General features: G+C 42.7%; 1 protein-coding gene across 1 annotated transcript in view; it reads left to right on the plus strand.

Moving 5' to 3' along the window:
- LOC132577921 (endothelial PAS domain-containing protein 1-like) overlaps positions 1–17,826 on the plus strand; it is a 192,300-nt gene that overhangs the window by 122,068 nt on the left and 52,406 nt on the right. Inside the window, exon 2 of the mRNA XM_060247714.1 lies at positions 2,532–2,722. Within this exon, the coding sequence (XP_060103697.1) occupies positions 2,532–2,722 (191 nt within the window). The remainder of the gene's footprint in view (positions 1–2,531; positions 2,723–17,826) is intronic.

The following is a 17,826-nucleotide window of genomic DNA, read 5'->3' on the forward strand; positions in this document are numbered from 1 at the left end:
ATATGATGCCTACATGCATGTTCTCTCCCCCCCCCCCGCTTCCGGATTTTTGGAGAGCGGGGGAGGAGGCTGCAAATTTGGGGGGCCCCCACCAGGGCGGGGTGGGGTGAGGTGAGGTTGGGAAGCCTACTGTTATAGCTTTTACACACTACTTTTTCTGGCTGGAGACTCGAGTGGTTACATTGTTGTTATGCAACACTTACTTAATAATGTGTGCATTACAAGAAAATAGTGACAAAAAACATGTAAGAAAGACTTGAGAAGAAGGTATAATCATAATGAGCCCAAACTACAACTCTTCTTCAGTCTTAAAAACTTCTGCAAGGCACAGGGTTCAATGACCAACATGTTGGAATTCATCCTTTGACTTCCAGGATTGTCTCTTGACCTTATCTGTTCATGGTACCACAGGAATTGCATTTGTGGATCTCTTCCATGAATGCCTCTCAAGGAAGCAGCAAAGTCTATAATTCTGTCCTTGGTGGGTCAGCTCTTCTTCAGAGCTGACCCAGGGTATTTATTCATACACAAGGCATTCATACCAATAAAAGCGAACTCTGGCTGTTTTTTTGATCTGGGTTTCAGTGTTTAGTGGAAAAGTTAGTATGGAATGAAGAGCAGCAGCAGTACAGAGACTATTGGGTGTGTAGGATAGCAACTGAAGGGGGAATGACGGTGGCTTAAGGTGTTCCAGACTCAGTTATGAGTCCTTATGTACTAAAGGGGTAAGAGTCAAGAAATAAGTTGTGGTAGAAATGTGAGTTGGCCAGGAGGCCTTCCATCATCTGAGTTCCAGATGAAGGAAGCCATGCAGATTGTACTATATTACATAGTGCTTACATAGTTCGGTGTTAACACGTCTTCCACCATAGATAGGGCAGAATTACCATCATTTGTCCCTTTGTTTTGAAGAACCCAAACAATGTCACTATCATCAAATAATTATGCTACAATGTTTTCCATGCTGTTTTCTTGTGTTTTAAAGACCATGTTTGTGGTGATTTGTTAAAAAAAAAACACCTTTGAATGCTATGGCAGTAGTTTGTTTAGTGTTGATAGTTTACTTGAAAGTGTAGCAAAGAACAAATAAAACAGCTGGTAGCCACAGGCAATACAATCCACTGTGAACTCTGCATTCCTAAACACATTTTATAGGGAGTAAGTCCATGGAACCAGATGCAACTTCTGTGGAGACTTGGGATCATTTGTTTATGGAAGGCTGCTGCAGGAATATTCTGGGGATTATAAACACAACATCAAATTCCACATGAAATCATAGCTCCAGTACAGCTTCCAGTTAGCATTGGAAAGAAAGGATGCTCTAGAACAGGGGTCCCCAATCCCCAGGCTGTGGGCTGGTACAAGTCTGTGGTCTGTAAGCAACTAGGCCGCAGAGTGGAGCAGAGCAGCTCTGCCACCCCTTTTGCCAAAAGAGGCAGAGCAGCCTCGCCACCCCTTTTGCCTGCCTGGAACCTGGGCGGACGAAAGAGGTGGTGTGGCCTAGCTCCAAAGCACCACTTCTTTCATCTGTCTGGGTCCCAGGTTGGTGGAAGGGGCATTGTGACAGTTACCTTCATCTAGTCCTCATTTAAAGACCCCCATGGTGGGCAGGGGGGGCAGCCTGGGGTGGCAAAAAAACCAGCATACCTTCCCCAGTCCGTAGAAAAATTATCTTCCATGAAACCGGTCCCTGGTGCCAAAAAGGTTGGGAGCCACTGCTCTAGAATTTGGAATGAAGATCATTCTGTCTGCTAGGCAGAGCTCCTGTCTTTCTAAACCATTATCTGCATTTCATTTTATTTGGCCATTTCATTTTATTTGGCCTTTGTCAGATCTTTATGAACATATATGTTAGAAAAACTGTGTTAGAAAAACTGTGGTAAGCCATTTTGAGTAGAGCAAAATAGAGCAGGAATAGAGCAGGATATAATACATAAATAGAGGGAAAGGTATCTTTGGCAAGTAATACATAATCTATCTGTTTTTTTCCTCCTGTTGGCCAACCTCATTTTTCAAGAATGTCCATGCACTACCAGGATTAGCCTCTCTCTTGTGATTTAAATGCAAAATCTGGTGTCCCTTGATGTATAGCTAAATATGTGAACTGCCTGTATTAAAATATATTGTGTGCTTAACTCCTCAGAAGATGAGCTTTAGCAAAATAAGTGAGCACATGCTTTGTGTTCAGATTCAGTCCCTGATATCTCCCTCTGGAAGGACCTCTGGTAGCTGCAATAGCAGAAAAGACCTTGGAATGCCATCTTAGAATGAAGTATGCGATCTGGGGCTAAAAAGGTCTAGCGGTCTGGCCCCACATCAGGTAGCTTCACATGGAAGTTCCATCTGCAGTGATTGATCTGTGGTGGCTGTATTTTTCACACTGCAATAACTGAGTGGTGAATAAGGTCACATTGTAACTATCTAATTATGGCACATCATCCAACTAAAGCAGACGCATTTGAGCAAATAGATTTGTTCTTCAAGAGTATTATCTCTTTCTCAATATTATTTTTCCCCTTTTGTGTACATAGGAGCAGTTCTGAAAGGAGGAAGGAGAAATCAAGGGATGCTGCAAGGTGCAGAAGAAGCAAAGAGACTGAAGTATTCTATGAACTGGCCCATGAACTGCCTTTGCCTCACAATATTAGTTCACATCTGGACAAGGCCTCTATAATGCGTCTTGCAATCAGTTTCTTGCGGACACACAAGCTGTTGTCTTCAGGTAAGCCTTGCAAGCAAAACTTGGTTGATTAGCTAATGGATACAGTAAAAGGTTCCGTGGTTCAGGGCAGTAGTTCAACCCTAAAAGATGTCTCCTTTTGGAACCTTGTTTTCAAATATCTTCCTATATTGTGTGTCTCAACCCATTTCTTCCAGATGAGCTGAGACACAGCCAAAGGGGTCTTCAACTCACTGCACCCCAGGGTGATTCTTTTGGCAAAGGCCTCACTGTTTACTCTGACAAAAGACTCTTCCGTCCCTTTCCCACCCAGAGTGTTTAAAGGATAGGATTCTGCCCAAGAAACTGATTTTGTTCATAGAGTGGGAGGAGGTTAAAAAGCCCTTTATCTTTGTCTGGGCTCATGCATGAATCAGGAGATGAGGCCAACACTGCCAGTTCAGCGCTTTCTCAATTTAAAATATGACTCAGCATTAAAAATGAACTGCAAACCATAGCTATAGGAGAAGCACTATTTTTCCTAAGCAGAGAAGGTTAAAGAGAAAGTATATATTGTGGAATACTGTCAGTTATCACTTTCAAAACTTTGCATTATACATTTCAACATCTACCGTGGCAAACAAATAGGGTTGACATGCCAGGTTCTACCTTGCTACTGGTAGGGGAATCCTGGAGCTGCTCCTGGAATCTTCTGCTACACACACAAAATAATGACATCACCTGGAAGTGATGTCATCATGTTGCCAATGTCACACACAATGCTCTAGGTTTTGGACAAAACTTCTAGAGTTTGCCCCCAAACCAGAGCGTTGTCATGCAACATTGCTACTTCCAAGTGCTGTCATCACATCAGGTATATCACACAACAACGTCCTTGTTTGGTGGTGAGGTTTCCCCCACTAGCCAGCTGGCTGGTGGCAGTTTGGAGCCCCAAAGACCAGGGGATCCTCTGGATGGACCTGGGATCTGGCAACCCTATAAGCAAACCATGATGTAATATTGAGTTTGTTATTATGGGACCTGGGTTCAAATCCCCACTCTACCATTAAGCTCACTAGGTAACCTTTGAAAAATCTCCTGCTCTCATTCACAATCTGCAAGGTTAGATAACCCTGTGTACACCATCCTAAGTACCTTTGAGGTAACAGCAGGGTTAAGTAAATAAATGTATTGCCAAATAGCAGAATAAAGGCAGAAAATCTGATACTGCTTCACCAAAGGTACATCTAAAAATAAACCTGAATAATTTTAATTAAAACCAATTAAAAGATTTCAAGCTTGAAGAGTTTAATCCTAATTAAAATACCAAAGTTTATAAATCACAAAAGATTTCCATGCTGGAACAAGCAAATCTCAATTTGACAGGGGAAAACATGATTGCACAACTACACTAAGAAGGCAGCTGGGTAGTCCAAAGGCCTTGCTTAAACCAGATTATACATATACAGTCTGCCTTTCTGACTACATGTGCCTCACTGCTGGTCATGACTAGCCTGTAAACCCTACTAGTTACTATATTGTGGGGGGGAAGAAGAGGGGAAAGGTGTGAAGGGAGACAAATCTGCGGTAGGTTCGCTATGTGTAGTTTTCTGCCCCTTGTTTTACTTCTGACTTTTGCTTTACATACTGCTGAAAATTCAGTACCACTTCATCTTGCCTCTGTATAACCTGCAAATTTCTATACACAGCAAAAGACACTGCATGCAGCATATGGCCCAGATACTGCTGCCTCATAACGTCTAGTCTACTAGATGAACTTCCTTGATTAAAAAAGGAAATGGAGATTCTGGCTTAGAAGAGGCCACCCACATTGTTCATCACAGAGTAGCCAAAATGGAAATTGATAAGATGGTTTGATTATGCATGCAATCTTTATGTTAAAGTATTTAATTACAGGTTTTTATCAAGTAATTGCTTGTAGGTAAGTGCTTGTAAGCGAAGCCACTTCTTGCACTCCTCAGTTCCCTTTTTTGTTGCCCTTGTGCAATGGAAAGCTAGATTCAGCATGGATTTGTATTTCATGAGTATCTCCCCATCCATGTCTCCTAAAGGAACTGGGGATTTTGGCTTCATATCAATGGTTGCTGCTCAGGCAGAAGTGAAAAAATACCCATCAGTTGCATCAGCATACACTACTTTGCATACACTAATTTGTTTACAACATAGGCAGATATTAAACTGCCTCTGCACTCTAGAAGTACCAAAATTACAATGTGTGTGGCAGATCAGCTTTTGAAACCATACCAGCAAGCACTCTAATTGCAATGAGTTCATCCTCCTAGAAGCCAGAAAGAGTAAGAATGTTGTACATGCACAGCTTCCTTTTAAGGCATTCTGACCTCTATTGGGCTTACACCAGATTTTTTCCAAGAAACTCTTAGGTGTGTCCATATTGGACCTTCATTATGAAGCCTGTTCTGTGATATTTTTTAAAAAACAACAACACTGAACTAGAAAAGCAGGGGAAAGTGGCATCTGGAAAATAGGCAGAAATCTTTGAATCTGTGCAGCAAATTATAACAATCCCTAAGGCACACTACTGCTCTTTGAATATGCTGTGATTCCGTGGGGCTTCCCACACCCTTCTGTGGCATCCTGAAGCTGCTGACTCTTCCTAGGCCTTGCATACATCACTCTTCACTTGGATCTGCTGAGAGTAGTCTGTGCACTAGGGAAGGAAGAGTTGTTAGATGCTGATGGTCAGGGCTTTTTTTGTAGAAAAAGCCCAGCAAGCACTTATTTGCATATTATGCCACACCCACTGACACTAAGCCAGCTGGAACTGCGTTCCTGTTCAAAAAAAAGCCCTGCTGATGGTTAAGACATGTGAGGGTCCTTGACTGCTGAGTAACAAGGGAAGTGCAATTGCATGTCATACCTGTAGGCAGTCGGTGAGAAAGGGAACTGTGGTACAATAGGACCATGTGGGACATGCTCCATTCTTTTCTCTGAGGGTACAGGATTACACTTCCAGTCATCTGTTGGGCTATCTGGAAGTAACAAGTTTTGTTTGCTAACATTGGGTAGATGCCCACCTAAAACCTGAGCCTGATCTATGCAGGAAACACGGGAGGACCTGGTATGAACAGGATGGTAATGAGCAAAAGAACTCACCTGTGCTGTGCAGCTTTGTGTATCTCATTTAAATGGGGTTTCTACCCACACAAAGCATGTGCCTTTGCTTGCCAGTGCATCACTCTCCCAGACTTGGTATCTCTGGTGTACTAACTAATTACATGATTCACATGAAGCAATCCAGTTTAAATGAGACATAGGGCAAGCACCAAGTCACACCACTGAATTCTTTTTGCATTGCCAGCATCTCATTTAAATCTTGCTTTGGGAGAGAATGCTGAGGTGGTGGATTGGTGGTAAAGCACCACTCCAGGCTGGCGGATGCCATTTTTTAAGATGTTCCATCAGGAAAATCAGCAGCCATCACACCTTTCTGCACGTTAAGGAGAAAGGCCATAGCCTGCATTACTCCTTGCTGTGCTAGTTTTCTGGTTTAGGAAAAGGAATTATAGAGAAGAAAGTAGTGTATTAAATAAATAAATATTCCAGGAGCATATCCTGGCTTGTGACCCTCAAAGGATGGGGCCACATTTCTCTTGTAGAAGTCTATCATCACTACCAGATTTCTCTGTTCATGACCTGTGGCAATCCCACATTGGAACACACACACACACACCACCCACACCCAGGAATTATTAGTGACATGAATTAGTAAACTATTAATCCCTTTGCTGTTTGGAAAGAATGCTGCTTGTATCTGAAATGGCAGTTGTTAAATCATCTTGAATAAAAGGATTTCATCATCCTTCAGGCTAAGCGCTTAAACGGGGTGGAAATTAAACAGTTTGGATTGCAACAATAACAAAATCAGGCTTGCATTATTTCCTATTCTTTCAAGAGCATCCTCTCTCAAAGTTTATCTTTTCCTAAGCTTGATCTGTCTGAGTTGATTTTTCCAGCACATTCTTTATTTGGACAACACTGCAATTCTGCCATTATTTGAGACCTGCAAAGGGGTTTCCCCAGATGTGAGCAGATTTCAGGACTGTGTGTAAATGTGGGTGGAGTGCATGTTATTTAGAAGTAAAAACTCTTGTATGTATATTCACATTTACAGGAAAAGGAAAAAAAAATAGAAAAAGTTCAGAAAAAAAAGTTGATGCACTGATGTTTAATTGACACAATCAAAGCATTCAACTCCTGGCCCTGGATTTTAAATTCCTCTATACTATTTTTAGGAAGTCTAAAGCCCATGTATTCATTTTGCATAAAAGTCACCTAATGGTTTGGATTTGGTCTTTTGTGTTGCTCTGTGATCGGAAAGGTTGGTCCCATGCCTTGGAGTTCAAAAGAGTGCAACATACCATATTTTGCTTTATTATGATCCCTTCTTTACTTAGTAACCCATTTCCCTTTGATTTTCACAGTAGGCAGCTATGGGCGAGAATTCTGGGAAGGAAGCCATCAACATGTTAGTCTGGTGGACTGACTGAGATTATTATCTCAGGAAGCTAACTGAAACAATAGCTGTAGAATATTGTTTCCATTTTGTGCATGGTGTACTTGAAGGCTTGCTACCTTTCCCCGGCTCTGTTTGCAGGGTTTATGCACATTCACAGTGAAATGGCTAGAATTAAAGGTGTGGCCTTTTTCAGTATGTAGAGCTGAAACTGTGGGGAAAGGTTCATCTATTCATTTTCTCTCTGCTATGTATAAAAGGCATGGAGTGGGGAGGAAAGATAGAATTTCCAGCAGTCAGTCAAATAAATAAAAATCTATTGAATATTAAAATTAGAGTGACTTCTGACACTTTTAAACAGGCTGGATGAAAGGAAATACATCCTCTTCCAATTGTTGTCTGGAATTTCTGAAACCCAAGTCCCAGGGGAAAATGCAATATGTCAAATGTAACAGCACATTTGTATATAAATCTGCCTTTTGCTGAGTCAGGTTGCTGGTCTGGCTAATTTAGTATTGTCTACTCTGACTGGCAGCAGTTCTCAAGGCAGAGGTGTCAAACATGTGACCCCCAGACCGCATCCCACCCCTACAGGGTTTGTATGCATCCCACAAACAAATGGCTGTTGTCTGCTTTCTTCTCCCTCTCTCTGAACATATGAACATATGAAGCTGCCTTATACTGAATCAGACCTTTGGTCCATCAAAGTCAGTATTGTCTTCTCAGACTGGCAGCGGCTCTCCAGGGTCTCAAGCTGAGGTTTTTCACACCTATTTGCCTGGACCCTTTTTTGGAGATGCCAGGGATTGAACCTGGGACCTTCTGCTTCCCAAGCAGATGCTCTACCACTGAGCCACCGTCCCTCTGAATTTCTTCTCCGACACAGCTTGCTTTGCCAGGCTCTCTCAATTGCACAGGAGCTACAGAGCAAAGCCTCTCTTTCCTCCATTGGCTGAAGTGCCTCCCTTGGGGAGGAAGAGGGGGGGGGGGAGAGCCAGAGTTTGCTTTGCCGGACTCTCTCAATCACACAGCAGAGCTACTGAGCCAAGTCTCTCTTCCTTCCGTTGGCTAAGGCTTCTCCCTGTCCTTGTCTCTGAGGAGGGAGGGAAAGAGTGAGAGCTTACTTTGCCGAGTAACCTCAATTGCATTGGAGAGATACAAAGACCTTTAAGACCAATGAGGTTTTATTCAAGGTAGGGGTTTTTTGCCTTGCCACAGTTAGAGAGAGAGTGTATGTGTGTTTTGTTGGGCTTGTTATGCTAGAGCTCTTCTGGGTGCAATTGGGTTCCCTTCCTCTTTTGCATAGAGTTGTAGTTTCATAGGAGTTATAGTTATTTATCTGGGGAAGCAGAACACTGTAGTTTTGTAGACAAATACATAGCCCTCAGACTGTGTCATGGTGCCTTCACATGTTCTTGACCAGCACATGAAGCAACTTATGTACAAAAGCTCGCAATGCTTATATTTTATAATTCATATTTTCCTCTGGGTCACAGGCTCAAAGTATTGACCATGAGATTTCTGTAATGAATGTCAATAAATCAAAACTAGGTTTGCAATTTACAGATACACACCCAAACAGCATACAGCATACTGAACAGAGCCAGTTGGGTGTAGTGGTTAAGTGTGCAGTGAAGTGATTCCCCACTTCTCTACATGCAGCTGCTGGGTGCCCAGGGGCCATTCATGGTTCTCGCCAAGCTGTGTTTTGTTGGGCAGTTCTCTCAGAGCTCCCTCAGCCCCACCCAGAACACAGGGTGTCTGTTGAAGGAAGAGAAAGGGAAGGAGATTGTAAGCTCCTCTGAGACTCCAAGTGAAGGGCAGGGTATAAATCCAATCTTTTCTTCTTCTATTCAAGATTGCTACAGCACAGCACAGATTTTGATGCAATAATTCAGAGCAAGCGACTTCAGTTACCAGAGACTGTTAAATAAACAAAATATTACAAGAGTGCTAGTGTTTTAAGCATGTTTTATTTCAAGTTTTTTTAAAAAAAAAAATCTTTAATTGTGTTTGTCCGTGTCCTTTATAAAGTTTCATCTCCACTACCTGAGATTACATATTATGGCACACATTTTATTTGTGTCAAATCCATCCCTCATAACACATAAGTTTGACACCCCTGCTCTAAGGTTTCTGGCAAAGAAATAGGGCCTGTTCTCCACCTAAGCAACTGCTAAAAGCAGCAGAGTGAGGAAAGCACCAATATATCGCAGGGGTTAGTACTGCAGCCACCAGGGCAGATGACAACAGGCACTGCCTCCTGGACTCACACCACTAGCAATCAGGTACTGAGCTATGAGTGTATCTTGCTTGGGTTTTCAAAACCTTGAACGAGCCCTGCAGAGTAAAGTCTTTCCCAGCTCTAGTATCCAAGGTATGTTAAATGGAGTTGCCAAGGACAGGGTTTAGAAGCTTGTAACTGCTTAGAAAGTGGTATGCTGTGTTACTATCATAACACTGAGTATAAGTTTTATTTTTTAAAATGTATTTAGTTGATTTCTATTCCGCCCTTTCCTGTGAACAAGGTTTGCCAACCTCTTGGTGACAGCTGGAGATCTCCTGGGATTACAGCTGATCTCCAGGCAATAGAGATCAGTTCACCTGGAGAAAATGACACCTTTGGAAGCTGGTCTCTGTAGCATTATACCCCACTGAAGTCCCTCACCTCCCCAAACCCTGCTGTCTTAGAAGATATTGAAGATACTGGATTTATATTCCACCCTATACTCTGAATCTCACAGAGCAGTCACAATCTCCTTTACCTCCCCCCCCCCCCCACAACAGACACCCTGTGAGGTAAGTGGGACTGAGAGAGCTCTTACATCAGCTGCCCTTTCAAGGACAACTCTTGCTAAAGCTATGGCTGACTCAAGACCATTCCAGCAGCCGCAAGTGGAGGAGTGGGGAATCAAACCGAGTCCTCCCAGATAAGAGTCCGCACACCAAACTGGCTCCATCCCCAAAACCTCCAGATGTTTTCCAAACTGGAGCTGGCACCTCTACCTGGAAGAAACCGCTCAGTTTGACCACAAATATTTTAAACTAACAAAGGAAATCTGTGAGCAACTAGAATGATCCTGGAAGTGACCAGTATCTGTTTAGTCATTAGCTGGCCTACCTTTCCTGTTTTCATTTTGCAACAAAATAAGGCCTGATTCACTAGGGTTGCCAATCCCCAGGTGGGGGCAGGGGATCCCCCAGTTTGGAGGCCTTCCCCTGCTCCAGGGTTATTAAAAAGTTGCGAGGAGGAATGTCTGCTGGACACTCCTATGAGACTGGTTCCGATAGGGTATAATGGAGAATCGATCTGTGGGTATTTGGAGCTCTTGGGGGCTGTTTTTTGAGATAGAGGAACCAGATTTTCCATAGAAGAAGAAGAAGATATTGGATTTATATCCCGTCCTCCACTCTGAATCTCAGAGTCTCAGAACGGCTCACAATCTCCTTTATCTCCCTCCCCCACAACAGACACCCTGTGAGGTGGGTGGGGCTGAGAGGGCTCTCACAGCAACTGCCCTTTCAAGGACAACCTCTGTCAGAGCTATGGCTGACCCAAGGCCATTCCAGCAGGCGCAAGTGGAGGAGTGGGGAATCAAATCCGGTTCTCCGAGATAAGAGTCCACACACTTAACCACTACACCAAACTGGCTCTCCTACAGCCTACAGCATCAGGAGGCAGCCTACAGCATCAGGAAGTGACTTCACATCTTCCCAAACTCCATCCGCCCCAAGTACCCCCCCCCCCGATGTGCCAACCTCACCAGAAATAATGTTATATGCCATACCTATGTCACCTGGAAGTGACATAGGCAAGCCGGAGGCAGTGCTCTGGTTTTTGGGCAAAGCTCTATGGTAAAATCACCATTGAACCATAGAGTTTTGTCCCAAAGCCAGAGCGTCACCCCCAGCATGCCCAAGTCACTTCCAGGTGACATAGGCACATTGTACAACATTGCTGTTGGGGGGGGGATACCCACCCCCCAACTGGGGAATGGCAAGCCTATCCATCTGTTAAATGGAGGAGTCTCTAGAAAGTTTAGAACTTTTCTTCCCTCCAACAAAATGTCATAACCCCAAGTAAAATTCTGAGGCAACAAAGTAGGTAATTTTGTTTGGTAAACTTCATTACTTCCCCATGAGCAAGGCCTAGAGCAAGGCCCCTTGAATTCAAGCTTACCAAACAAAGGCTATTTTGATCATTATCCTGGAGACAATTCTTAGCAAACATAACACATGGGAGGCTTTTTTTAGTTAAGTCTTCCCCTTCCCCCATCTTTTCTTTTTCCCCTTACATTTATTTAAGCAGGTGGAGGAAACTAGTGAGGAGTTATTTCTGGGCAATGGATGGTAAAAGTAATAGGAAGGAGCAGGGAAGCAGACAGGAAGTTCTTTCAGAAAAGGGAGGCAACGTGGGATCTGACCTAAGCTTGTTTCAGAGGAGATAATCAGTGGCGCCAGAAAGCCAGTGAGGAATGGTTGGTACAGGGGAAATAACATTTCTGTATGGTTTTAAGGAATATTGTTGTAAAAAAAAATGAACCTGTTGATAAAGTGTATATGGATGCTACAAGATCTTGTAAAATTCAAGGATCATTTAAGAAGCATGAAAAAATAGCATCCTATTCCTCTCTCAGGAGTGTATCTGCTGTTTGTTTATTTTTTACTTAACCTTAGTGCTAGTCAGAGGCAGTTTTTAAATTTGACATGCATTTAAGGTTTCAGTCCTTGGCATGTTCATTTGTAGGAAAGTCCTGAAACTCATTCCAAACAAGCATGCATTGGATTGATCTAAACTTGAATTAATATATGCATATGTAGAAGATGCATCATCCTGAACCTGAACCATCCTGTCTCAGTCAGCTAAACATTTATCTCCTATCCCAGTCCCAAAAGTGAGACTGGGTGGATGGGGGATTCTGAAAGAAATGGAGGAGCACACTATGGTAAACAATGCAAGGGAGAAAAGATTTGTTCCTCCCAGCTGGGCACTTTCAATTTGTTTGAAACAGACCCATCCCATCCAACCCACCTGAGCTCCCCAGAGTCTCAATAGAGGTTGTTCACATCACCTACTTCCTTATCCTTTTAAACGCATGCAAAGCAGATTGTCTGCCACCAGGGTTGCCTGTCCCCTAGTGGGAGCAGGAAATCCTCAGCTCCCATTTCCCAGTGCCTCATGGAGCTGCTATGGGAGAAAAATAAAAATAAAAGTCCATCAGGCAGGTGATGTGTGAGATCACAGTTTTCCCCAGACACAATATCACACTATTGCTAATGGACACCCCTGCATCCCTCACAGTTTTCCTCTGGTTGCCAGGGCATGCCTTGTAACTCCATCTTCCACTGAGCCACGTCCGCATCCCTGGTGTAGTGATAGATGCTTCCTGTCTCTTTCTGTTATGTATCTGTTGAGTTACTCTTCTTTCTCTTCTTATCTGAACTATCCTTCTTGATCTGAATCAGGTTTCTGTAGCGGTGGCACATATAATTCCCTAAGTCAATAATAATTATACTGTAGGCTGGCAGGCATCCACCAGAGTAATGGCCAGATCCCAGGTTTCTGATTATTACAGTCATTCATTTTTCAATAATTATAAAAATGATGTTGATTAATATTTTTATTCACATTTGATTCTTTAATATCCAAATGCACATCCTGGATTTACATCATGGCAAGCTTTCCACATACTCATTAGAATTAATGTTGTTTGTTAGACCAGCCTGGGGCATGTAATTTGTGCACTTTTATCAGAAACCTGCCACTTACTGAGTAGGATAGTAAAAAGTGTCCTTACTAAACAAATTAAATGTACATGAATTAAGACTGACACTTCTCTATGTGGGGTTATGGAGTTCTGGATTATGATCCCACCTGAGTCATTAGCTCTTGCAAAGAGAACTCTCAGCTGCATTCCAAGAAGTTAAACTAAAGGAAGTTAGCCAACATCTGTGGAAACATGTTCTAGCCCTTTGGAACTGAGCACATCCTGACAGTGGGAATCAATCAAAGCCTGTTTACAAGGGTTATTTTTAGCATAAAAGAAATATTTCTTTAAATATTACACCAGACATTTGCTGAAAAAGAACAGTTCCACATTTGCCATTGACTATTTGATTTTTTTTTAGCGACTATGCATAACTGATAATATATAAGATGCTTTTCATATTACCAAATCCTGTTCAAAACTTTTTTAGAGACCAGCATAACTTCTGTGGTCTACTTCAGCCAGGCTGTTCCTCCAAGGAGCTCAGGATGGTGTAATATATTATCTGACGGAATGATTGGCTCAAGCTTATCCAGAATGCTTCATGGCAAGCTGTGTATTTGAAGTCAGGTTTTTCTAGTTCTAACTTAACGCAGTCATCACTTGTCTCTTAAGAGGATCTCTTTTGGGAAGTAACTTCATTCCTCAACACACACATCCCATCCCCTCAATGATCTGTGTATATGTGCTCCGTACCAGTGCAGCTCTTAATGCTAAGTTACATTTCTCAACTCTAAGTACTTTATACTACTGTAAAGATTCTAACTGTCTTACAGTAAAAGGGCCAGTGTATGCACAAGGAGTTGAACTACACTGCCCCCTGAACATTATTCTTTCCATTTGAGTAATTCTGGAGTAATAGAAGAAACACCAGGCTATGTTGTAGTTCTGTCCCATGTACACATTTAACTCAGTTACACCATATGCTGATGCTGAGGTGGAGAAAACAATGGTGTGGGTTCCTCCCATGTGGTTCCAGACTTCTCATATTAATGAGCAGTTTAGGAAGGAGCCTTAATAATGTGGTTTCAGCACCACAGAGTAATCTTGTCCCAACAAGTCCTTTGAACTGGAATTGTTATTACTGCATTTTTATCGATATTGAACTCTTGTGGTCATCTGTATTATTAGATTGTATTGATTTTGTTGGGTTTTTAAAATTTGTTCTTATTTTTGATCTCTTACTTGTAGCTTCAGGCTGCATACAAGCTCTCAGTTTTATAATCCATGAAAGTTACTTTCATGGTCCTGAATCAAACAAGTGTATTAGGACTCAGAGAAGATTCCTATATTCATTGTAACAGACTTATGTGGCGCTGCCTTTGAATTAGTGCAAAATATAGCCACTTTTTGGTAAGCCCCTATTAATGTATTTCTTCTGAAACAATTTCACTGGTTGGCTGTTTTTGGTTCAGTGCTCTGAAAAGCCCTGTGGGATCTGGAGTCTATGTATTAGTGTTTTAGTATTCTGTGTTTTAATTTATGTATGCATATTGACACACACTAGATAACTGGCTAGATAATTGTAACATGTTCTGTATGGAACTCCCCTTGAAGACAGCTTGAAGACTTGATGCAGGATGTGGCACTTCAGTTACTATCTGAAGCTGGCTGCTTTGGCACATATTACTCATCTTAAAATATTTGCTTTGATTATCTGATTGTTTCTAAGTTCTATTTAAAACTCCTGGTTGTTACTTTCAAATCCTTCAAGACATGGGTTCCATATACTTGAAGGATCATCTTTCCAGGCATGAACATATGCAACAACTCTAGTCACCACAGCACCAACTCTGACCATTCCCTCATGCAGGCAAGCAAGGTCAACTAGGGGGGCGGTCTCTCTGTTTTGTGGAACAGCCTTCCTGACACACCACGTTCATGGCATTTTGGAGGGCATTTGACAATTGATAGTTTTTCTGTATAGTTGTTGTTTGTGTGTGGTATAGATTTTGGCCGTATTGTTATAGAATTTTAGGGTTTTGTTCTTGGGATGATGCTTTTGGTCCATTCTGGTGCAAAACAGGTTATAAGCATTTAAAACAAATGAGACTGTAAATCACCTTGAACTTTCTGGAAAACAGAAAGAAGTGTAGGTGGGAAAGGAATGGGCAAATGCACTCTGAGATCTGTAGACTTGCTTATTATGGAAATTTTCTTTCCAGAGTGGTGTTGGTGAAACATATATTGCTACATAAAACAGCCACATTTTGTCTTCTCCAAGTTCCAGTGAGCTTTATATGTGTGACATATTTTGTACTGTTACCTGGCCATGCACTGCAGAAGATGTGCAAAATACCTATCTTAGTGTTGTTGGGTTTACAATTTGCCACCTCACTGGGAAATGGATGCCTGCATCTCACCACTATAGGACTTCAGGAAGAATACTATATACCTTATTATGTCATTACATAGATTAAGACTTGGGATGAATGAACACCCACCAGTTTGGCTTATGCCCTGTTTGTCAGCTGCAAACAGAGGCATGATTTAAAAAAAAAATCAAATGCTTTATTGTAAGCTATGGTGACGATACAGAACATGTATATGAAGAATCATGTAAGCAACGTCCAGTAGAAACTACTGAGCATATAAGCACAATAAATCCTGTACTGTTCAACTAGAACCATGCAATATGACAATGACCTCATTTCATGTAACCTAGGTTACTAACCATGGTTTGATATTCAAAATACTGTTTGATGATGACATGAAATTACTGTCTGACATTATCCCAAATCCAATGAAAATAAAGAAAGAGAGAGAGATATATAAAAATAAAGAAAGGCTAACTCTCTCTCTCTCTGTAAAGATTTATAGAGCGAGGATCCATCTATAAGTTAGGCTGCCTTTCAGAATGTCATGAGTTGAAACATACTCCAGAAATGGGAACCATTTTTCCTCAAAAGAAGTAGATCTAGGATAAATGTCTAATTGGGCTATTTGGTCTGTGATTTTTTTCCATAATCAGTTGATCCGATATTTTTGTAAACCATAACGAGATTGAGGGCGTCATGTTGGATTTCCAGAGTTAAACTATGGAAGTATTTGCTGCCATTAGTAAGCTATTAATTAAAGAAGGTCTGAATCTTCTTCGTGGTCTCTGTGCATCACACTGATGGGAGAAGGCGCCAGTGCCGATCTTGATCGGTAAACTTCAAAGCTGCGGATTTCCGCGCCGACGTCCCAGTGCGCATGCCCAGAAGCCCCACTGCGCATGCTCACTGAGACGGGAGCGGACATCCCGCCAGTTCCTTCTGGCCGCCACATAAACCCCCCAAGAGGGATCGGCAGCAGCGGGGAAGGAGGGCGGGTAGTGTGACTGCACAGATGACCACTCGAAGATCATCAGTTACAGGTAGGAAACCTGTTTATCTTCTTCGTGGTCTCTGTGCATCACACTGATGGGAGACTAACAAGCTCAGGTCCTACCTGGAGGAGGGTGCGACGGTCCATCAACAGGAGACAGACTGCAGCACGGCACAGCCCATGGAGGAGTCTCGGCGTAGCCGCAAGTCCAGCACATAGTGAGATACAAAGGTATGTGCTGATGACCAGGTGGCAGCCTTGCATATGTCCTGAAGGGGAACGCCCTTCATAAACGCTGCCGAGGTTGCCATCGGAATAAGCCTGAAGCGGACCAGGGAGAGGCGTTTTACACAGGAGGTAACACAGCCGGATGGTTCCCGTAATCCACTTGGACAGCCATTGAGAGGATATCCTCTGCCCCAGAGAGGATGCCGCATAGGATACAAATAGTCTAGAGTCCCTCTGCGAGGGATTAGTACGCTGGAGACAGAAGGACAGCGCCCTCTTCACGTCCAAGCCGTGCAAACGAGGCTCAGATTCAGTAGCCGGAGAGGGGAAGTAAACCGGCAAGTAGATCTCCGTGCTGAGATGAAAGGGCGAAATCACCTTGGGCAAAAAGGTGATATCAGGGCGAAGCACCACCCCCTCAGCAGTGAAAACGAGGTAAGGGGCATCTTACCGAAGCGCCGCCAGCTCACCAACTCGTCTGGCAGATGTAACAGCGACCAGGAACGCTGTCTTCCAGGCCAGGAGCCGGGGAGAACAGGTGGCCATTGGTTCAAACGGCTTCCCCGCTAACGCCCAAAGCACCAGGGCCAGGTCCCAAGCCGGAGCAGGCACCCGCACCATGGGGTACAGTCTCGCCATGCCTTTTGGAATCCGGGTGGGTGAAGACTGAATGTCCATCGATTCGGGCATGCTCAGACGAGATGGCCGCCAAGTAGACCCATACCGAGGACGTCGTCAAGCCTCTGTCCAGTAAAGCACAGATGACCACTCGAAGATCATCAGTTACAGGTAGGAAACCTGTTTTTGTAGGGACCATCATATCTTGCCAATATCGAAGAAAAATTATTAGAGGTTGAAATGGAATTTTATAACCAGTTATATTAGCAATTTGTTCAAGAACTGTTTTCCAGAAAGCCACAAGAAATGGACACTTCCACCAACAATGTGCAAAAGAAACTGTGTCACCACACCCTTTCCAACGCAGAGAGAAGTTGGATGTTGAGAATTTAGCTAATTGTTTGGGACTGAGATACCCATGGGTTAATAATTTGAAGTTTTAAAGTTTCATGTATCATAAGGATGTAAGGATGGCCTGACAAGCAAAGAGTGGCAAATGTTCAGTTATAGCAGCATTACAATCATGAGTCCAAGATGACTTATAAGTTAAAGATTTAGATTTCAGGGTTTTTAGAAGTATTTCATAAATTTGCAATGTAAGTCCGTGGTAATGTGTTTCCTTGCTGTCAATCACCTTTTCAAAGGCATTATTTTTTTTGATGATCAATTTGACAGTTCATCAGTCTAGCTGTGACTAGCTGTATTCCTTACTAACCATGCAGTACAGTGCAACTGGGTTTTCATGCATG

This window comes from Heteronotia binoei, chromosome 1 (assembly GCF_032191835.1).
Source record: "Heteronotia binoei isolate CCM8104 ecotype False Entrance Well chromosome 1, APGP_CSIRO_Hbin_v1, whole genome shotgun sequence".
NCBI classification, from domain to species: Eukaryota; Metazoa; Chordata; class Lepidosauria; order Squamata; family Gekkonidae; genus Heteronotia; species Heteronotia binoei.